Source organism: Caloenas nicobarica, chromosome 2 (genome assembly GCF_036013445.1).
Source record: "Caloenas nicobarica isolate bCalNic1 chromosome 2, bCalNic1.hap1, whole genome shotgun sequence".
NCBI classification, from domain to species: domain Eukaryota; kingdom Metazoa; phylum Chordata; class Aves; order Columbiformes; family Columbidae; genus Caloenas; species Caloenas nicobarica.
The window spans coordinates 69,636,099-69,659,277 of record NC_088246.1 but is presented as its reverse complement, the minus strand read 5'-3'; the positions used below and the strand labels follow the sequence as shown (position 1 = coordinate 69,659,277).

The following is a 23,179-nucleotide window of genomic DNA, read 5'->3' as shown; positions in this document are numbered from 1 at the left end:
GAAAGAACACAGATGCTGTAAGTGGCGTGCTCGGCTCCAAGAAAGCTATTAGTTGAGAACTTCTGGAAAATGTGGGATGCCACTTAAAGTTGCCTCTTCCTAATTTTGTCTTGGTTAGACATGCCTGACCAGTATACTGTGGGTTACCACACAACTCAAATCAGGTTTTTTCCTAACAACACTTAACCTTTCTTCTCTTAAAATGTCTGCTTGTCCCTTTGCCCACCCAGCCCTCTCCATCTTCCTTCTCCTGCTGGGCCCATACAGTCTCCCCAAGTGCCAAGCTCACTCGTAAGAACAATAGCTTATACGTGCAAGTCATTCAGGTTAGTTTGTGTGGGTTTGCAGGTCACCAACCAAAATACTGAACACCAAAGACAAAACTGAACAGAGGAACCAGTACACTGGACTGTAGGAATTTTGCTGTAAGCAATCAAATCAAGATGTTAGGACTATTTTTTTAGAACACAACGGTCAGGACATAATCTTAAGCATCTATAAGGTATAAGGCCTGAACACTTCATTCTGTTACCTTTCATCTAGCTTGCCAATTTCTGGTTTTTATGAGCAACTCTGTACAGGATTTAGAGACTTGATCAGCTATGTTTTTAATCTAGTGGCACCAGGATGAGCAGGACATGTTATTTACCTTTTAGTATTGTCTTGCAGCCTTTCCCCCAGTTGTAGGAAGAGCTGGAATCTTCTATCAGTTGCACCCAGACTGGGATGGATTAGCAGGGAAAAGCTCAGACATTTCTTCTCTGTTGAGGACTACATTGAGTTTTAGTTACAAGATTTAAACACGGTATTTGAAAGATTTTAAGTTAGTTTCTATTCCATCTGCGCAATTCCAAAGTGGCAAATAATGTATACATACAATAAACAGAAGTACACTATCCTTTAATTTTTTGTTAGAATTTACAGTATAAGAAATGTTCATACTTGGGAATCATTCATCTTAAAAACACTTCCTGACCCACAAAATTAAAACTGACTGGTATGTTTACATAAAAATCACAAGGCAGTTCAAGTATTTGTAGAAAATCCATCTGAAAACCCAACAAAACTTGACATAAGTAACTTACCACTTTTAAGCAGGACTTGGAAAGCTTTTTACGTTTTTAATTGCAAATTAAAAAGTGTTCTTTATGCTACAATAATCCAGAAAAAACAAACAACCAACCCCCTCCACCTCCCCCCCCTCAAAAAAAAAAAAAAACAACCAAACCCAAACCAACAAACAAACACAAAATCCCAAACCAACCTCACAGAAGATAGAAAATCATATCCTGGTGTAAGCATATACATTTCAGCAATAGTTTCTTCTAAGTAGCCTGCTGAATCAGGCTTGCATAGTTTCTACCAGATGACATAAAGACGACAACCTTGTTTCCGTATAGATTTTTTTTTTACTATACATTTAAGCAAATGTTAGATCAAAATTGATTTACATTTTTGTGAAAGACATTTATTGAATACAAAAAAACCCCATTACATTCAGCCTTATTATAAACGATTACACACAAAGAAATTTGAAAAGTTTGTGAAGATTAATAGTCTAACTGGCTGAACATTTTCAGAATTCAGATCATTTATGAACCCTTATTTCTCACTGTACAATAATAAAATTCAAAAAAATACGTTTTGTCTTTCCAGCAATACTAGTCAGAGGGATTCCGTGCTCATGGCATTAATGGTAGCCCACACTTTGGCAACTATTACTTTCATGATTTTAAGTGCAGGACTTCTCATACTAGCAACGAGGTGTATAGAGAGCAGAACCCTAAACAAGAAATTATGCAGAGAGTTCACTTTGATCTGAAAAGCTGCGGGCCAAAGTTCAAGACTGCAGGCTTATAAGTACCATTGTCCATGTTGAGGCACCAAGAGTCAGGTTCAGAAGAGCTTTTCCATACAGAAGAGAGCTTAACCACACATGGCAGCACTGCCCGACTTGGAAGCCCCGCTGTGCACTTCCAAAGCTATCGAGCCTCCCAGCTGTACATCTTGGACATCCACTTCTGAGATACTAGGCCATCAAGTCAAGACACTAAAGTAAAAGATTTTTTTGCAAAGTGAACTTTAGAAATTTCCCTATAGCCTTTGGAGTTATTTCATTTACTGTGTCAAACCATTGAAACAAATGTATCTGTAGTCTTTTGTACAAAGTTAAACGCTGAGAAGCTTAAGTATAAAACTACAGTTTAGTTTCTGTACAAGGTAAGATGGGACAAACATGGTAAAAGCTCAACTCATTTTGTAGTTGCATGAAACGTCTGCATACCACTTTTCCTCACAGCCTCACTGCTGAACACTGACATTTCATGTCATAAGTCCTAAGATAACAAGATTTAAAAAATGATTTGCACAAAAGAAATTTGAAATAACTTTATATACATAACAGGAAGCCTTTTAAAAGTACAAAAATAACATCTATATGCCAATTAGTTACCATGCTTTGACAGTTCTCTCAGTGCCTACACATGCAAGACAGTAATCTAGATTTAGAATAATTCTGCATCTGTAGAATGTATCAGAATATAAAAGACATTAACATGTGATGTAACTTTTGTTATTTTCAGAATGGATATGTATTAAAAATATCGTTATAACCAATACTGCAATATTCCAGTCTCTGCATGTATATGTGCAGACAAGCAGCTTTCATCTTACTTGATTTTAAAATCTCCTGCAAGCTAGCAATCCACACAAAAAAGCTATGATGGTTCTAATGAATCTAGTTATACAAAGCAAATCAAAATGTACAAAAACTATAAAAAAAGGAACATTTATTGCCATGCATGAAACGTAAGTATATTCAACTAAAAACTGCATCAAATGCAGGTTTTTTGTTTTTGTTTTTTTTTTTAAAAAAAAAGATACACAAAGCAATTTACATCAACACTCTTAATCAGCAGAATCAGCTCTGACTAAATACCACAAGGGTAAGACACATTCCTTTTGCTGGTGCCTATCAGATCTTCAAATCCATGGGAACATAAAACCAGGAATCTTCATTTCCCAGAGTCAAATCAGATCATGAAATCAACTGAAAAGAGAAGTGTATTAGTTTTCTCCTTTCTCTCAATCCAATTACATACAACCTCTCCTTTTGCATCAGACTATCAGGAAAATACACTCTACTTTTGCTATCGCAAAAACCCAAGAACATCCCCACAGCAGACAAATTGCTCTTATGCCTTTGCTGACAGTGACGTGTCTGCAGAGCACATAGACATAAGTATTTCTAGATAGCTATATATCAACATCTACAAATGAAGCCACAAGAGAAAGAAAAGTTTCTTTATTAACTCCACTAAGTGAAGCTTACTTCTCTGGTTCCATTTTTAATTTTGGGGCAAGCAAAAGTGATGAACTCGAAATTTTTTTACAAATTACCAACCATAGACTGAACAATAAACCCTTTTTCATGAGTACATTAGATCAGGCCTAATCTTCAGTGCAGCAAACTCAAAGGCAATATTACAACTGTGCTACCAGGAGCATATATAGAGGAAAGCTAGGTATCTTTATCCTCATTTGCCTTTTCTCATTGCCAGAGCTTGCAGGTCTAGAGAGCTGCATACAACTGCACACATTGTTACCTACAAATGTATGCGGTCAGTGCATGAATTATTGTGCACCTTGCATCCAAGGCTGTAATTTAAAGCAAATGCATAGCTTTCAGAGAGTAGAAGTCATAAAAAATGATTATAGCTTTAATTTTAGTTCTGCTTACCAAATAAATGCTTAAGATAGTAGTGGCATGCTAAGAAAATAGCCTGAAGTGGTTATTTTTGAAAGGGGGATACAAAAAAAGAAAAAAAAGAGCCAGAGCTCAGGTTTATCAGAGCACTAAACTTCCAATACTATAGAGGAGTATTGTATAACTAGTGTAACAGGATGCCATGCCACTTTTTCTAATAGGCTGAAAAAAACAAACAAACCAAAACACCACAACCAAAAAACACACTCACACACAAAAAAACCCCACAAAACAAAACACAAAAGAACCCAGAATGCTTTCTACATGAGAAAGTCTTTACCTCTTTGACTGTTCCTTTAATGAAGTCTTTCCTGTCAGATAAATCATAACTAGGATACTTTTCATACACCTAAAAAAAAAAAAGAAAGAAACCAAAACGAACCTCGGATTACTTCCATTGAATGTATTGTGTGAATAGAAGTAGCTTAAGTGAAATTCGGGCAAAAATTGGTGCGGTACTTCTAGTATTACAACTGCCAAAATGCCCTCTGTTAATTACAGAAAGTGATAAATCTATTTTCCTGTCCTTACTTTTACCTCATAAATACTCAAATACATGTATTCTTTTATGTTTCGTCACTGACTAAACTGGTACTGTATTTTTTCACATCAAGAAACTGGAAAGCCTAACTTGCTATGTCAGGCAAATAAAAATTCTCCAGTCTTTGTCTTACATGCTCTCTTAAGTAGTCAGATACCTCTGCATTAGTGTGGAAAATTAAACAAATAACAAATGCCAACACTTGTTTAATTTTTGGTGACAAGTAAAATTGTGATCCTTTCAAGTGACTAATAAAAGTCAACATATTTGAGTGCTATTCTACAACTATGCCTTGGTTAACTGGGTGGGACAGGACCCAACAAATAAAAAATAGATGCCAACACTGACAACCAATATGGAACTTTTTATTTCAGTGTATCAAATTTCAGACTTCTAGAATGACAATAAACATGACAAAGTTTGTACAGAATATAAACAGAGTTTTCTCATAAGAATAACTTCTGGTTTGATTTTCTCAAGACAACTTCTTGGAAGTACTAGGAAAATAAGCATGTCAGTTATCTGACTGTAGAAAATATCAAGGTAGCAGCACTGTCTGTGTTTTGGTCACTTTTCCCCACTTTTCTCTTTTCTGGCCACACAGTCCCTTCTTGACACCTGTCCTGACGATTAATGGATTCCTTGCTAAACTGATTCAACTCACAAACTCAGCTGAGAACTATTTATTTTTTGCTGATAGGTGAGAGTTGAATGAACTCATAAAGAGAACATATGAAGAATGAGCGCAAGATGAGCAGGAGAAATGTACAGAGAGAAGGACACAGCCCTCCCATTCTGACAGTAGCAAGCATCTCCATTTTTTCACTTTAATACATGGCCACATGTAACTAATTTTTCTTTGGAGATTTCCCTTCTAATGTTGGGTATCAGTGTTGCATATGTTTAGATTAAAAGCTTTCCCTGTTATAGCTGCTAGCAAGTGAATAAATCTATACAAAACTATTTTGTTTCTGAACCACTGTGCAGAGCACAAGCCTTCATTTCCAAAACAATGATAAGTCAGTTCATGGACAACCCATTGGCTAAAAAGAGATTGCAAAAATCGTATTTGCTTACCTCCTTGCAAATTTGCTTCATTGTGACCTCCTCCAGGTTTGCATTGGCCAACAATTTCTTGATAGTTTCCTTAAGCTCTTCATCTGTGGGTGGTTTCTTCAGCTTTTTAATTAAAGGTTCATCATCTGAACTATCCTCAGACTCACTTTCTAAATATGAATAATAATTTGAATTGTAACAAAAGATTTTCAATTTCTCTGATTTCTTCTTCCAAAACAGAAGCCATTAGAACTTTCCCCAAACACCTGATATAGATGTTGTCCCTTAAAACAGACATCTTGCCAGACCATCCATTTAAAAACAAAGCTAATGTTATTGGTACTACATTTATTTATTAATCCACATCATTGCTGATGAACTATCAGCTTACAAATCAACACGTACTCTAGAAAGTACGGGACAGATTAAACTAATCTATCAAACTAAAAAAAGGTTTATTACAACAATTCTAAATTGAGATATTATGGCCCTAAAATTTACTTTAAAAAGGAGTTTGGATTTTTTTTTTCCCCCAGCAGCACTGGGCAGTAGGATCTTGTAATTTTGCAATGCTGGATTACTGAACATGCTATCAGAAACACCATGGCACAACAAATGAAGAGAATCATAAAGGAAATGAAGAGGCACAGGACACTTAACTATGCTTTCCAGCAGCAAAAAAATTAGACTGAATGACTCCAACATCCACGGAGTTCCTCTAACGCCAACAAGACAAAATTCAGAGCAGATGCCAAACAGCCTAGATAATGAGCTTATAGAAAGACCTACTTAACATTTTTATTTTTGTACTTCGAACACTCAAAACAAATGCAGGAGGAGTAAAGAAGAATGTATTAATATACTACAAAACATATAAATATTACATGTGTTTTGCATATATATGTTATATATATATCTATATGTTGATGACAAAATAAAGCGTACACACACAGAGCCACATTAGAAAGCCAGCAGCCTATCTGAAAATACACTGAGTTCAGCACAGGCCATTTACTCTGCTGAGAAATAAGGCTATGAAAGAAGTTGAGCATAATTCTATGTACAAGAATTTAACCATTCCTTTTCTTAATACACTGACAAGCAGGGTAACTAATCCGAACTGACATCTGTGCTATAGCACACATATGCTGATGCTGGCATTAAATGAAGTACGTTTGCAGTATGGATATATGCAGCATTAATAACTCACACTAGAATTGTGATAGAGACATGGCTGTTTTCTCATAGAGTGCCAGAGAATTTGAGGTGGGAAAGGACATCTGGAGATCATCTGGTTTAAGCTGCCCCTTGGAACAAAGCCAACATGGAGCAGGTTGCTCAGGGCCCTGCCAGTTGAGTTCTCAACATCTCCAACAACAGGGACGACACAGCTGCTCCAGGCCCCATTTCTGTGACTGTCCTCACGGCGAAGCTTTTCTTCCCCTAACATGTAATTGCAATTTCCCTGGTGGCACCTTGTGCCTGTCGCCTCCCATCCTCTCACTGTGCACCTCCAAGCAGAGCCTGGCCCTGCCTTCCCCGTGCTCTCCCATGTGGTAGTTGCAGACTGCAGTACCATCCCCTTTATCCATCAAGGCTGAAGGAGCCCAGCGCCCTCTGCCTCCTCTCCTACAGCCTGTGCTCCAGCCCCCTGGCCATCTTGGTGGCCCTGCACTGGACTCGCTCCACTATGCTCACACCTGCCTGGCACCAGGGAGCCCAAAGCTGGACATGGCCCTCCTGATATGGGCTCACAAGTGCTGAATGGGGCATAATTATCCCTTCTCTCAGCCTGCTGGCTACACGCTTGCTCCAACAGCCCTGTGTCCTGTCTGTGCTCCTTATCACAAGGGCACACTGCTGAACTGGGCTCCACTTCTTGTCTGTGAGAAGCATCTGCTTCTACCCAGGTGCTTTTCTGCAAAGCTGCTTAGAAAGAAACCACTGTTCCCACCTGCACTGCTGCAGTCTTTACACAGCTATTAAGGAACTCAAGGTATGCATACCTTTTATGCATATCGTCAGATATGAGAAAACCAATAGCAACAGGACACATGTAGAACCCACATCTATGTTAGTAAAAGACCACATCCAGCTGCTGAACAAAAGATATACACAGTGGGCTATATACAACTGGATCAATTATAAGATTCACATGAAGTAACTATAGAGGCACCAACAGAATTTTGCTAACGTTATTCCAGCAGAAGGTAGAACTAGGCTAATATTTTCAGTTTATGTGCAAATAAATAGTATATATGTATACACGCAATATACATAGGTATATATCGTGTGTATGTATATACACACACACAAACCAGAAATTACATAAAGTACACCCAAACCCATAACTTTTTAAAATTACTGTTGCAAGGAAAGAAACATCAAGTAGCAAGCCAACAATTCACCAAATTCTATTTTCTTTCACGATTAGGTGCAAAAGCTTGCTTTGTAATAAACATCCCAGCTAAGCTACAAGACAATCTATGATGAAACATTTAAAGCATTTACCTTTTCTAGAACTGTTCTGATTTTTTTTAGTAGTGCTGCTGTCTGCCTTCTTGACATTTGCACCCTTCACAGCCTTCTTGGTTTTGGAAGTAGTTTTTTTAGATTTTTCTCTTTTAGATGCTTTTCTAGGGGGCTATGAAGAAGAAAAACAGCAGATTAAAATGATGGTTTCAACTCAAACAATCCATATACCTTTTCCGCAATGGAAATCATAGTTTCTTTCAACACTAACTAAATCTGCAAATCTAATTACCATATTTTACTAGCAATTTCTACCCCTATACCATAGGGGTAATATGTCCACAACAAGTACTCCTACATTCTTTTAAATTTCACGTTGTCCTTCTACATGGACTCTTATGCTCAAACAGCTAGAACCTTCTGATGATACCAGTAGTTTGGTTGTGCAACAACTTTCCATTCGTAACTACTTATAAGTAGCTTATAAAATCACGTCAAAGATGTTCCTTTAAAAAGGGACATAGTATGTTGCATTCAGTTACTTCTAGATGCTATAGCTCTCTAAGACTACACACATTTCCTTAAACCACCTTTTTAAATTAAAACTAACACTTATCAAAATTACAGTGACAAAATAAACTGCTAAAGTTACATAAATTGGCCTTTCAACAAAAGATTTTTGTTACTATTTTCTACAGTTCAGACTATTTACTTAACAGCCTGTCACACTTCCACTGCAACGGACAGACTGTAACCCAAGTAAATAATGGTCTTGCATCACAGCCAAAGGCCTCATAACTTACATAAAGGATTTCTTTGGACAGCTACAGTCAACCATTGCTGTTTGTTGCAGAGCTCTGATGAAGGCTAAAAGGGCAGTCACATCAAAATCAAAATACAGGACAAAATGGAGCCTGTAGCTCCTCTGTATTTTTTTTTCCTAGGCTTCAGGCACATGGACAAATCAGTGTACACTTTGTACACAAATCAGCTGTACACTTGTACTGGCCCTCCATGTTTTCTGTCTATTTTGTGAATAAATACAGGGTTGAAAGGGAATGCACAGGGAAAGGTATTTTGCATTTAAATACAAAGTGCACCTCATTTCTCTCCTACTATGCAAGGCTAAAAGAAGTTTCAAAGAAAACAGAAAAGAGCAGAAAATACAATGAGATGAGAACAATCTGGAGATAGCAGGCTTCTCTGTAAGGCTGCTTATTATTTTGCTGACTTTATCTTTGCATTTCAGGACACAGAACCCTAAAAAAGAGATTAGGACATAAAACCCATGAGAAATAGTGAACCAAAATCCAAAACCAACGCAACCAGGTACGTGAGAGATCTCTACCGAATTCAAAGTTAAACCCTAGGTATCCAATCAAACCCTACACAGAAAAAAATGACAGATAGATATTGGGAATTTTTATGAAATTACAATAAAGTAATCACAAGTTGATACAAGAAATGCAGCCAATTATGTTTGAAATCCTGGCTGCCCCAAAATGACATACAGCAAATGGTTTTCAAAGGTGTACATATACAGAAAAAAAACCAGAACCTTTGCCTTTTATCTTGTTGATTCTCTAATACAGTAGGAAATTAGGAAAATCTTGTCTAAATTGCAGATGTGTTCCCTTTTCTTTGAAACCATTCATTCAGTTAAACATATATTATCCCCCAACTCTCTATGTTCCAAGAATTACCAATCAATAACAACCACACAAGGACAAATTGTAGACAAATGTTTTTAGCCCTGTGTTGGAAAACAAACAACAAATCTCATTACCTCATCTTCACTTTCTTTTTCTTCTGAAGAGTCATCCTTTTCCTTCTTTTCATCTTCTTCACTACTGGATTCATCTGACAAGATCTCTGGGCACTTGGTGCGTTTTGCTTTTCTTGTTGTTCCAGTGCTACTGCGTTCTTTTTTGCCACCTTTGCTTGGCGTTTTTTTGGACTTCGGCAATGGCTGAGAGACAGGGATGTGTGTCATCCAAGCAGGAATACAAAAATGAGTTTTAAAAAATATAAATTCTTTGAAATCACATAAAAGAATAATAAACAAATATAGAGGTCTCTAAGCCTTGATAACAAAACCCAGGACTATTTTATGTTCTACACTTAAGCCATAACATTTTGCAGTAAGCAGAAATTCATTAGAGAGATGGAACTGAGTAAAATGAAAAGTTCAGTTCCAAGCCAAACACCCCTTCCACTTCCCTAACCTAACAAATCTTCAAAGGTGGGAGGTTAGGGAAGGGAAGCAAGAAAGGACAATCTAGAAGGAACCTTTTACCTACCTGTGCCCACCCAACACATAAAAGCAAGTTTTTTCTTCTGGTAAGAAATTAGCTGACAATTCTTCCAAAGGCTTAAAGGCAGTAATTCCATCATGTTTCATGCAAAACTGCATTTTGTTGTCACTCAGTATCAGTGTTGCTAAGGCAGCATGCAGACTTCTTGTTCACATCACTTACCAGTGTTTGCTAGAAATACATTTAATTTCCTGTGCAACAGTCTAACTATTTAAGTACTGCTTTAAAAACTAAAGGTGCAAGGAGACTAATAATAGAATTTCATAGTCTTGGCAGCTGAATCTAGTGCACTAGCATATACAGCTGAAGCAAGTTTTCCTACCCGTGTAACAAATTCCATTTTGTGATGACCAAATGTGATCACATACACTTGCCAACTTGTAGCATATCCGGGTAACATCTGACAGCTTGTTTTCCTACACTTTCATGTTTTATTTCCTGGCTTTGACACTTTCTTTTTCTTGCCCATTTATTATGCCTATTGTCCTCCATTCACGCACAAAGTAGAAACTACTTACAGTATTTGGGTATGGATTATCCCTAACTAGTTTTATGTGTTGACCACATTTTTGTGGGTTAACAGTGTATAACATGCATGCTTACATGTAACCACACAGTTTCGAAGTCCTCACCCCATTATGGATGCCTGCAGTAGAGCTACTCTCAAGAAGCCATTGCTACTTCAGTAAGTTAGAACAGTAATTGTATCACCACTGGTAACAAGCAAATAATAAGGAATAGAGACAACTGCATTTTTCATCGGAACAGAGCTATAAAAGTAAGCATAAAAACCTGCATCTCACCTTGCCTGAAGATTTTGGGTGCATTAAGAAGTTTAAGATCCTGGTTACCAGCTCACTATTAACTCCTGATCTTTCCAAGTCCAGAACTTCACAGATACTTTTCAACATTGCATTTCTAAATCTAGAAAGAACAGAAGAAGAAAAAAAGATTCAGCATCATATCCTAAACAGTTGTTCAACACTTGACTGCTAGAGACTGCTAACTGGTCTGTGTCTGCAACCTGACAATAGACATGAATATATTAACTTGTTTCCAGTCTTTGCTATAGTTAAGAACCACCACCGTATTATGTAAAGCAAAATTTTAAAAAAATCCCAAATCCACCTGTGTGTAAAGTAGGATATAATAAAAAAGTTACAGAGTCTTAGGAAAAAAATCTTCCCCAGAATCTCTCCCAATCTACCACACTGGAAAGAATCAGTTTTGGAAAATAAATCCAATGGGTATAAGACTTGAACTCTCACGGGATCTCCCCCCATCTGGTTCCTTACCCCTTTATGGAAGTACTTCTTATGAAGACAGAAGATTATGAGAAATTCTGACATCCACCCCCTTTACACCAAAAGGATCTTGAACCAATTGTCCCGCTTTATCATTTATACCACCAGTATTGAAAAAAAGTGGAAAGTGTGTCAAGTCCTGTGAGGGTATGACATCAGAATGCAAGCTTAATGAGATTTTAAAAAACAAAACAATCCCTACTTATTCCACCTGTCACCTCCTTTCAAATGCTTACGCTTTCTTCACTCATTTTGTACAACGCTGCCTGAAAAGTGGATTTCATTGTCTGGCCACTTTTCACATGTATAATAGCTACTTCTGGTAATCAAAAGAAACTTTTTTCATTGTTTATTTTAAAAGTCAGTGCAACTGTTTCATGGTAGCCTACAACTTCTCTAAAGTAGCATTTAATTTCAGACTGTCCCTTTAAACTCCCAGACTTTTAAGTGGGCAGAACAACTTTGTTCTCTCAGGTTTTAGGGCATGGGAACAGGAAATCTTAACGGGTTGGGCGCACCTCTCTGCCTCAAAGCATAATTCATCCACAACAAAGTCAAATCTTTCAATCACTTTTCTAGACAAGGTTACAAAAAAAATATGTGCAATCTTAACAAGAAGAAAGCCTTCCTGTTTAGCTTTTGGAGATACCTTACAAGTATTCAGTGTATTCTAGCAGAATCAAAAGTCAGTTAAAAAAAGGCACATTTTAAAAGACAATACTTTATAGAGTTAAAACCACTTAACTTGTTAACAGATTTAAAAACTGCATAACCTCAAAGTTTCTGTTTCAGACTTTCAAGCGCTGGTATACTGAATTTAGGATGTTATGGTTCTATTGCGGCTTTAACTAAAATTCCTTATGACTTGTGTTACACATGGCATTTGTCCTTGTATTTTAACTTAGAACTAATACATATAAAGAATAAATATCAACTCCTGAATCCTTTCATATTTTTAATGCTTTGAAGATATATCTGCAAGTGACAGCAAATATAATGTCCTAAGTACTAAATTGCCATTCAAGTGTGGAATAAACAAGTGCACACAAGTTTTGAGTTGGTAACTTCGATAGCAAGTAGTTTTGACTTACAAAATCCAAGAACTAATCCACACAGCAACCTCAACCCTTTCTTTTTAGTTTACAATCTGAATAGTATGATTCTGCAAAATAAATTTTGTCCTTTGTTCATCTTGTTCAGTGTTGTTAAAACATGATGACATGCAAGTGCACAGTGTGGGCAGAAATCAACCATGTAGTCAGAATAAATTAAAGATCAGCAGTGTTTCATACACAGCTGTCCACAGTACCTGAACTTACCACAGTAACACAAGCACACAGGGCTCAGTTCCTTGATACAAGAGTAACATTGCAACCACTTTTCAGAATATTTGCTGAAGACTGAAGGGTAACAAAACTTAACTAGCAGTTCTTTCATATGGTAAACACAAAAGAAAAAAAAGTGCAAAAATACTTTATTTTGTGACCTTTTGCAGATAAGGGGAAACATTATACAATTAAACCTGTGGGAAACGGTCAAAACCTCCATCCTGAGACAGTTTGTCTTATAGAGTCTCACATATTTGACAAACTCTATTCCTAGAAAACTGCATATCTGAGGAAGGAAGACTTGCAAATTCCAAATTCTGGAAGCCTTCCCACTATCAACAAACTGATACTAAAAAATGTATTTATAATCACTTGTGTGGAAGTTATTAGTTCTTTAATTTGTTGCAACTATCCGCACAAATATGCAAGGGTATCTTTAAACCCTTTCAGTCAAAACCAAGTTGCAGAAGCTTCTCTTGTTAATAGAGAAGCTGCTTATGTGGGGAGACAGTAAAAAAGGAAAAAAAATAGAAAGAAAAAAAGATTTGTTAGACTAATTGCTCCAGCAATTATAGGAATAAGACTGTATGTTTAATATACAATAAGCAGAAATGGCTTTGCTTCTGAAGAAGGAATGTTTTGAGGCATAGAAGGATGCAAGTTTGCACCATGAATAGAGCACAATGTATTCACAACACTATGCTTGCCCCAGGGAAATAACGTTTTCCTTTCACTTGGCAGAAGAATCTGCTAGTTAGCATGCAATAGTTCAAGCCAGGACTGCAGGAATTGTGAATAAAATAGTCACAATTTAACTATTTTTAATACATTTCAAGTTGTCTTAAGGACATGTCCTGGGACAGGACATCAGTATGTTTGATCAAAATGAGCTCAGAAGCAGACCACAGAGCTCTAGGCAACAGTCACTCAGCTTAAAAGCTTAAATTAAATCTGAAGTAAAATTTTGAAAATAAAAAGGAGCATACAGTATGAGTCAATCTAAGCTAAGTAGCAACAGAGATCATTACTTTTTCAACATTTCTTCCTTCTTTTTGTATTGGTCACTTCCTTTTTCAAATGGGAACCCGCTGAACTGACCCACATTCTTCTTTAAGGAAGCAACCTAGGACAGAACACACAGATTACTTTCCACTGCAAGTAATTGGATGAAATCTTTTAAACTACATTTGTTAACTTTTCATACAAGAAAATCTATTCTAGCAGTTAGCTTTCTGTTGACAAAAAATCATATACCCTTTAAGTTATAGCCTGGATTATGCCTTATCTATCTCATTACAGCCAAACTACAACAATTAAGTTCTTGTGATCTTGCTACTTTTAATTATTTTTAATAACTTACCAAATAAAATCACCTGCCATTTCAAGCTTGTTTAGAACATACTGCATGGTTATTTACAGCTTTGCACAACTATGATCATATGAAACCTGCTGCATGTTTTGTACCATGTAATTTGTTATAGTAAAAATAAAATGAACTGTTCTATAATCTGCTTTAGCAGATTTACTTTATTTGCTTTTCTAAAGTCTTACATAGGAACATGACTGTAGTTCTGAACTTTTTATTTAGTGTGACCAATTTTTGCATTTATATACCACCCAATTTACAAATCCTACCATTACACCTGCAGTCTGAACAGGCTGAACTTTCATTGCGACAGCCCTTGTAACAGGAAAACTGCTCCCATCAAGATCCCAAATACATCATTTGTTTTCACTGCATCTCCTTTTACCAAAAAAAAGGTTAAAAAATATCCCCAAATCTTTTATTCTTCTGAGATCTTTCTAATACTATCAAGAATAATTTGAACTCACTTTCAACAGTTCTACAAATTTTGTTCCTGGTGTTTCTCCATCAGTTTATAATTTTACCAAAGCTAAGCTCCTTTTCCAAAGGTAATTATCTTTGTCCAGCACCTAAAGAAAATTGGCAGATGGTATTGGTATGTTTTATTAAAAATGTTAATTAAGATCCAAAGCACATACAGAATGTGCATACAAGACAACATCTGATCTTGACTATTAAACACCATTCTGAGCTCTCAACAATTCTGATTCAATATAGTTTTGGATGAAACCATACTGATATATTTCTAAACTGAATGTATTTTGAAGCAAATAAATATATTCTGTTATCTTTGGACTCAAACTACTGCAATGCTGCAGCAATCTAGCTGGACTCTCCAACAGGTCTATGTCCAAAAGACTAAATGTTGGAGAGCAGAGCAAAGGGGAGGAGGAACTACAACCAAATAAGCAGTGAGGGATGGAAGGGTGAGAGCTGTGTTTCAGTAGCAGTTGTGTCTAATTAGTATGACTTAGGAGTGTTAAATATCAACTTACAGTTGTATCATTTGCACTTAATTATGCAACTGCAAATAGCAATGTGTTTATTTGTTGATTAGATTATTTATTAATTATCTTAATAATCAATAATAACAGTATCATTCAGTTGTTAGTTTCTTAGTAGTGTGTCACACAATCAGTAAATAATACAGTCTCTTAAATCATTTATGTCTCAGATCTGCAACCTAAAATGGGAAAAATGGAGTCTGAAATAATGGTATCCCAGTACCTCCACCTAAAGATGGTAGAAAAGTGTTACTGGTTTCATGAAGCATAAATGGATGCAGTTTGATGACTTCCACAGTAAAGCTAGTTAAATCAGAAAACTACATGGTTCTGTCATGGTATTTTTACATTATAACAATTACATTATACTGCAGAATAATCCAAAAGTTTGCAAAACTGTATGCACCAAGTCAGAAATTATCTAGTCTGGTTTATTGCTACACTAAATAAATAACATAATTTACAGAAGCAGGTTTTAACTAATATATGCTGTTCTGCTTCTAAATACTTCAGGCAACAGATCTTCCTCTGCCATTTAAACAAGCACTGCATTTGCAGCAGTAGTCTGAGATATTACAGCTAGCATGCATCTGTACCAGTACTATTCAGTTCCTGGTTTCTGTGCTTGCTGTTCAAGTTTCCAAAATACAAAGAGATCAAAGCCAAATTCCTGTAAATATTGTAAGCGTATTGAAATAGTAAAAATTAATCTGGCTTAATTTCTCTACATCCATTTTATTTCTCTTAGCAAGGAAAATGGGTCATATTTACTCCGAAATTTAAAGGGTGATCACTGATACATAAAAGGCTTCTAGAAAGATTTGCTATTTTATTTTCTTTGAGTTTCATCCCTAAATACAAAAGTGAACATGCCAGTTTTTAGCTAATATTTGAATTGTCCTAGATAAATGTGACAAAATACACTATTAAGACTTTTATATATAATGTAGTTTTACTTTCTACTGCTTTGTGCAAACTATACAAGAAAATGACTAGGTAAGTAGCAATGTGTTAAAACCCACTAACAGGTTTCAGACATGAAAGATATATAAGTACCAAGAAAAAGCTATGTTGAAGAAAATAATTACATTGAGTATTTTGACTGTAATCTGCATGTCAGCAGCTTTTGGCATGTGAAGCATAAATTATTTCCAACTCATTCTCATAAGGTAAACCACCCCTCCGCCCATTTAAAAAATCAATTTGAAAAAAAAAAAAAAAATCTACGTTCAAGTAGACTCAGAGTTCAGTACACATTTCCATAGGATGTTTATAGGCAGAGTAGTTTACAGGAGTTAGAAAAACTATGAGCTTGCTCAACGGGTCCCGCAATATTTGTTTTCCAACTAGTTTGTAATAAATGATACTTAAGAAAGTAGATCCATACGTGCAAATGTAAAAACCTATACTACAAACATTTTCACTATGGATGAGAACTAATAGATATAAAAGATTGATTTTAAGTTCTTACAGTGCCTGGCCTGTTGTAGAGGAGTTTATGCAGGTTCCTAAGTTCATCGGTCTTCTTTTTACTCAGAAAGAACTGTATCCTTTCAATTTCACATAGTTTTTGTCCTTTTCCTGAAACAGTTAAAATCAATTATGCAATTCACCACATTCATGTTTATAACTTCAAATATCTGTTTTTTTAAAAAACCGAAGAAGTTACTTCAGAATAGCATCAGACATTATAACAGGTCAAACATTAAGCAGGCCTTTTCCTATCAATTAGGCAGCCTGACAGTCTCTTTATCTTCTTTAATTTATACTACCTAGATCAGGATACAGGGACCTGGCATTTATTTTTTCTAGCTGTGCCTGTCTTTGTTAGTGGCAACTAGGTACTGAAGATCCTTAAAATTATATAGCTTTTCTGGTTTAAACTGATGTTACAGAATAAAAAGAGGGTTTTCACATAATTATAATAGCTTCACTATATTAAAATGGATCGTGACTCTTAAGTCTCATCTAAAACAAATAAATCTGATCTTGTAAGAGGTTTTACTATCATTCCCAACACAGAATTCTTATGTGAGTGAACAAGCTTACCTGGTGTAATTGTAAAAGGTTCCTTTTGCAATGAGGACACTTGCATGGTCAGTCGGTCTACCTTCTTTTTCTCCCTTTTTCCTTCAACAATGAGACTCTTTTCTGCAAAAGACAGATTCCTTAACATGGTGCTTTCCACTACATGAGCAGATTCAACTGTAATGACAGGCAATACAACATTGTATCTTTGAAACGGCAAACCAAGAATGGATAATGATATAACTAAATACTACAAAACTTTCAAACCTTTGGTCAATGGGATTCTATGGAGCATCCAACTTAAAGTTTAAGACAAGATTTGGCATTTCATAAAGGGAACTTGACCCCAAGATGGAGACTGCAGCACTATGTCTTTTCAGAATCACATCCCTTCTCTCCCTTCACTGCCTTTCTGAGGTACAGAACTGATGTTTTTTGCATAGTGTCCTTCTGGTATGCCCCTGTCTCTATACACACAGCTCTACTTCAGCTCTCTCAGGGAGAATATTAATACTTCCACCAGATGTGCAAAAGGAGAGTCCAGCATGGCTGTAGACACTTCCCACTGCTGCACTGGAGGACACACATATATCGGCAGGAGAGGCAGAAGCAAAAGCACAGTGGGACTGTCCAGCATCTCACAGGGCTACGCAGTGCAGCACTCTGCAGGGCCCAATACAAGTATCACAAATAATACAAAAATTCTACTCCCAGTAATTCTGACACTACTTAGTAATGAGTACATCTAGATTGTTTTATGTATACATTGCACATCACTAATTTAATGATGCCATGTCAGGAGAAAAACTCAAAGCTTCACCTAAACATTTCATTTTAAAATACTTGACCTCAAATCAAACTATCCTTAGCACTAAACTGATCCCGGCCTTAACATCTGAAAGCAGCTTCAAAATCTGTATGAACATAATCAAAACTGGACATGTATCTGATGAAAACAGAGCAGAACATACTTGTGTGTACACAAGAAACAGTTGTTTCTAAAAATATAATTCTAATTACTCTAGTTTCCCAAACAGCATAACCTCTTTTCTTTCTACCTTTCCTAAAGACAAACTTCAAGCTCTTTTAAGGATCCAAGGCCACCTGTGACTTAGTTTCCACTGTGCCATACTGCAGCTCTGTTTCCCTGGATGCTTTCAATTGCAAAACAGGTGCCTAGAGATTTCACAATGGAAATTAACATTTTTGCATAGAAGTTCCTTCATCACATACTGAATTCCTTGACTACCCTCTTCAATCACATGCCACAATACAAAACCTGGCTTGCTTGCTCATCCTATATCAGCATGATTTTTATTGAAAAAATTAGTCAAACAAACTACTGACCCCCCCCCCCAATATAATTGAATTTTGGTACACATTAAATTAATTCACAGTAGTTAAGCAAAGACATCTGTATTGTTTCCAAAGCTACTGCACAGACTTCTCAAGTTTCTCTTTTTTGAAAAGATGGATCACTTCAGAATGATACTGGCAAAAAGGTTTGGTTGGTTTTTTTTTTTTCCTTTGGATATGCATTTTTGTACAAATAATTTACTGGCAAAAAGGTTTGGTTTTTTTCCTTTGGATATGCAAATTTGTACAAATAATTTGATAAAGGATGCTACCTCTTATAATCATCTAGTAGTTTATACCAACAAACTCTAGTGTAGGAATCCAGGATGCTGGCAATCCCTTCAATCTTTTTTAAGGAACACCAGTATTGTTGTTTCCAGTGTTGCCTGCTATAGTCTACTGGAAATCGATTTATGACCCTTGAGATAGATGTACCATGGAATCTCCCAAACAATAATTATACAATTAGCCAAGACAACAGGTGACTGCATTCAGTAAGTTTTTGGGTTTTTTTAAAGGACAACTTATGTGGTGGAAAAACACGTACCCTTTTCTTCCTCCTCCTCTTCCTCTTCTTCTTCATCCTCATCACTTTCCTCAGCTTTGTTTTCTGTTTCAGGTTGTTTCTCATCTGCTTTTTCAGATGACATTGTATCTTCTTTTGATGAAACAACAGAAGACATGGTGTATGGTTCTGTAAAAAGCAGTCAGAGAAGCCATAATCAATATAGCATTATATGTGAAAAATATAGGAATCTTTCTTTTTAGAAAAAATCTTCTTGTATGAAGTAGTAATGGCATAGTGCTCATATTGCAATTGTTCATGTTCTTTAAGACACTAAAGTATTCTGCATACACACAATACATAAATTTTTTCAGCTGCCATCCATTCTGCAACTAGCCTGCTTAAAAACAGTTTAAAAGGTTATCAATGTTTTCCACACACGTCTCCAAGCTCACTTTGTGAAGCATTCAGAAACAGCCACTCAAAGCTGATGCTGTTATCTATTAAGAACTGTAATGTACTAAGATATGACAATTTTAGTGCACCATATATAAACCAAATAGTTACTTCTGATCACAGGTAACTATGCGTACAAGTTTGCTAACAACTTAGACAAGCTACATATTTAGATGGAAAATAGGAACTGAAAAATAAAATTTATGAATAATTTGGAAAAAATTAGCACTGCTTTCAGAATTCAATAGCTGCGACATCTTAGAGCTTGGAAATGCTTTTTGTTTTTAAACTGCAGATCTACTACAAAAAGAATAAACACTTCATACTTTGCATATTTAAGAGAAGTCTTTTCTTAACATTTGAAGTGGCTTAAACATTAACTTTAAAATATATCACTTTGATGAGTATCATTTTCCTGCTGACAGAGAATGCCTGTCTAACAAAGGAAGATAACCATACCTGTTCAGTTCATAAAAATTCTGGCTATCAAAATCTTTCACTGTTTACAGATCTGGAACAAAATACAGCACCAGTTGTATAAGCCCTTGTGGAAAAAATACCACATGATATTGATATTAAAGCCAACATTATCTGCAAGAGGTCAGACTCTGTAAACAACAACGAAATCAACTGCTTATATGCAACATTAGCAGGTGCCAGAGAACAGCAGCACTCCAAGTGACAGAAGACACGAGTTCAGTCAGAGAAAAAAGAAATTTTACTACTCTTTGCTAAATCACTGGGGGAAAAAAAAAATCTCTTTCAAGGTATTACTACCAGTATTTCATATGACATGAAAAAGTAATCCGACTTGTTCACGATATTGCTCTCTGAATTTTACTTGTCCGCACAAGTGTAAAAACAAGAAAGTTAATATATGTTGTCTTTCCTTCCCCTTTCAATAAGCGCAGGAGGGAAATAGGAAAGTGAAAGATTTTTTCGCATTTCAGCAAACAAGTCGGTGAGGACGACTTGCTCAGGGAAAAAGGTACCGGAATCCACCTTTCAGAAGACTTAAGTCGAGGGTATTTTGGGCGGGAGAGGGTATCTCGCAAGTCGCAAGGATCCTTGTGCGCAACAGCCCCTCCCACCCTCGTCCAGCACTTCTCAGACACGGACTCGCCACCTGTCCCCTTCTCGACTTGCGAGCGGGAGGCCGGGGAGAGCGATGCTGACGGGCAGCGCCAAGGAGCAGGGCAGCGGGGGCAGCGGCGAGCGCCACCCTTCTCCCCGAACCGGCGGGCAGCGGGACCGTTCCGCCCCGCTCCCGCCGCAGGGCAGGACAGCGCGCCCAGGAAACACCCACCTCAGGCGGCAAACACAGCCCGCCGCCCCGCGGAGGCCTGGCAGGGAGGCGGCCCCCGCGGCGCCGGTGGGTCGGTGACAAGCGGCTCGGGCACACGGTGTCCCCCCAGCGGGAGAGGAGCCCGGCGGCGCCGCGGCCCCGTTTCATTCCCCCCCCGCCCCGCGCCTCGCTGGGCCGGCCCGGCCGCGGCGAGGAGGGAGGGGGAAAGGCGGGAGCGCCCTCTCCGGCGCCGTTGCGGCCATGGCGGCAGGACCCACCTCAGCTCGAGCCCCGGCTTCTGGCTCCTTCCTCGGGTGCGCCTACGGCGGCAGCGGGAGACGACAGTTACCGGAGGAGGGAGAGGGTGTGGGGAGGGGGCGGGGCCGGGCGCCCCGGCGCACAGCGACACCGACACAGACACACACACCCCGAGGCGCGCGCTCCGCGGCCGGTCACACTCGCTCTTGCCTCCCGGAATCAACAAGGTTTTCAAAATGGCGGGTTCTCGGACGGGGAGAAGGAAGCGGGAAGTCGGCGGCCAATCAGCGCCCCGCAGCACGGCCGGCGCGGTGAGGCGGCGGCAGGGGAGGGGAGGGTACGCGCGCGCGCGAAGGCAGGGCTTGCTGTGGCGGGGCGCGCGGGTGTGCGGAACGTGCGCTCGCTCTGCGGTGACGTCAGGCGGCTCGCGGGGCGTGGGGGGGGGCGCAGCGCGCGCCTCCGCTGGGGGCCGTTATGTCCGCTGGACGGGAGAGTGGGGGTGCGCGAGCGGCTGCTCCGCTGCCGTTACCGCCGCCACCGCCACCTTGTGCTCTCCGCGGGTACTGGTTCACAGCGCCCTTTCCCTCCCGTGCGCTGTTACAGTCCTGCCTCCTTGGTTCTTGTGCCGGACGGAAGGGGCTTGGCGGCCCCGCTTTACTGTAACGGCCGCATCTCCCTCCCGCTGCGGGTGCCGGAGAAGCGTAGGGCGGTGCTGACAGGCTGTGGGGGGTGAGGGGGATGTGGCGGCCAACGGAAGAAAACGGCGGTTGGAGTGGGAGCCGGGGCTGAAGAGCGGAGGTCTCCTTAGCCCTATAAAATGTCGGTGTCACAGGCGGCCCCCGAAAGAGCACGAACCCAGTTCCCCTGCCCGGATTGTGGCCTGACAGAGTTTAAGACGTAATCCGCAAACCAGAGAGGAGGCCTGGCTGGACTTCAACGTGCATTCAGCAGGAGTCAGGAGCGCTCAGAAAATATGTTGGAGAAGGAAGTAGCCCGAACTAGCCAGTGCTGATGACCGTCTCAAAGCCACATTGTGCTGACTTTTTGGCCGGTGTGAATAGCTGTAGGTAGGTGGCTCTTTGGGACGGACCAGGTAAAGGGCTAAGAAGAGAGAGGAAATGAGAGAAATGTCACGCTGACATGAAATGTTAATCTTGGGCACGTGTAAAGCATAGTCATGTAGAACTGGTAATGAAACTAGGAAGTGTAATACAAATATTACAAAATAATAGAATCTGCAATAGGAAAATACTTAGGAAATACTACAATTCATGTATAGTGTACCAAAGGGAAGTCCAGGCAGTATAGATTAATCACCTCCCAATTTAGGCAACAGATACGCAGATTCATATCTTTAAAGCCTTTCAAGCTAATGCAATCACAGATGGTGGTGGTCTTAAAAGGGGAAATGTAAATTATTTACCAACAATACAAGCCAATTATTTACCAACAAGCCTGAAGTTAACTCACAATAAGGAGACGAAAATATCTCATCATTAAGCCATGGGCTACACAAATGGCACCAGACAGATGTTTGAAGACAACAGACTACTTCATGTAAGATAAATAGGTTTGGATTAGTTCCGAATCATGACAGAAGACATCCAAAGGCTGTGCTTCAGGTTGTGATGATAAAGTAGACCGTCATTGTGTAAAAAGGGACATGTTTACCCAACGGAGATGATTTACCTAATTACCTATGTTAAAGTCCTACACATATCACATTAGAACTGCATCTTAAGGAGAAACAGAAGATAATGGTTTAATTGATCGTTTTAGTGAACATATGTCACTTTAGTAGCAGGCAGACCCTTAAACATAGAGTGAATCCACTATTTTAGGAACTGACGTACTCGGTGCAGGTAAATTGCATTTTGTCACAGGATTCTTCTGGTAGAACTTTGACAGCTATGAAAACTAACTTTTCTTGATTCAATTTTTTGAAACCACCTCTGTCTTTCATAGTATCCTTTTGATTTATAAATTGATGGAGTAGTTTCAGTATGCTGTCAAGATTTTAACAATTGGTTGTTGCACCTCCTGGACAAGACCAAGACAATATGGATTAAAAATACTTTTAGGTAAAATCTGCAAAGCTAGAATTTGGGTGAAGGAGGGGGCAAATTTTGAAGAAAATTT

General features: G+C 38.4%; 2 protein-coding genes across 3 annotated transcripts in view; one reads left to right on the top strand and one right to left on the bottom strand.

The window, feature by feature from the left end:
* Positions 1–1,446: 1,446 nt before the first annotated feature.
* On the bottom strand, positions 1,447–21,346 carry DEK (DEK proto-oncogene). 2 transcript variants are annotated; one of them, XM_065627142.1, is made up of 12 exons: positions 21,208–21,346; positions 21,061–21,102; positions 19,084–19,230; positions 17,202–17,303; positions 16,624–16,733; positions 13,811–13,905; positions 10,954–11,074; positions 9,622–9,804; positions 7,875–8,007; positions 5,385–5,533; positions 4,047–4,115; positions 1,447–3,049 (listed from the first exon to the last, which is right to left on the bottom strand). In XM_065627142.1, exons 3-12 carry the CDS (start codon positions 19,217–19,219, stop codon positions 3,038–3,040), a joined length of 1,110 nt encoding a protein of 369 aa, XP_065483214.1. In that variant the 5' UTR covers positions 19,220–19,230; positions 21,061–21,102; positions 21,208–21,346; the 3' UTR covers positions 1,447–3,037. The 2 variants fall into 2 exon arrangements, with proteins under 2 accessions (XP_065483214.1, XP_065483213.1); XM_065627141.1 differs by having other exon boundaries at positions 21,061–21,346.
* Positions 21,283–23,179, top strand: part of RNF144B (ring finger protein 144B) — a 101,210-nt gene continuing 99,313 nt past the window's right edge. The window contains exon 1 of the mRNA XM_065627145.1: positions 21,283–21,351. The gene's annotated coding sequence lies outside the window, so the exon portion shown is untranslated. The remainder of the gene's footprint in view (positions 21,352–23,179) is intronic.

Excerpts from the sequence above, each read along its gene's own strand:
- DEK (XM_065627141.1), bottom strand. The coding sequence starts at position 19,219 with ATGTCTTCTGTTGTTTCATCAAAAGAAGATACAATGTCATCTGAAAAA. Across the intron at positions 16,734-17,201 it reads ACCTTTTACAATTACACCAG|GAAAAGGACAAAAACTATGT; the intron begins GTAAGCTTGTTC and ends TAACTGTTTCAG. Across the intron at positions 4,116-5,384 it reads TGAAGCAAATTTGCAAGGAG|GTGTATGAAAAGTATCCTAG; the intron begins GTAAGCAAATAC and ends TTTTTTTTTTAG.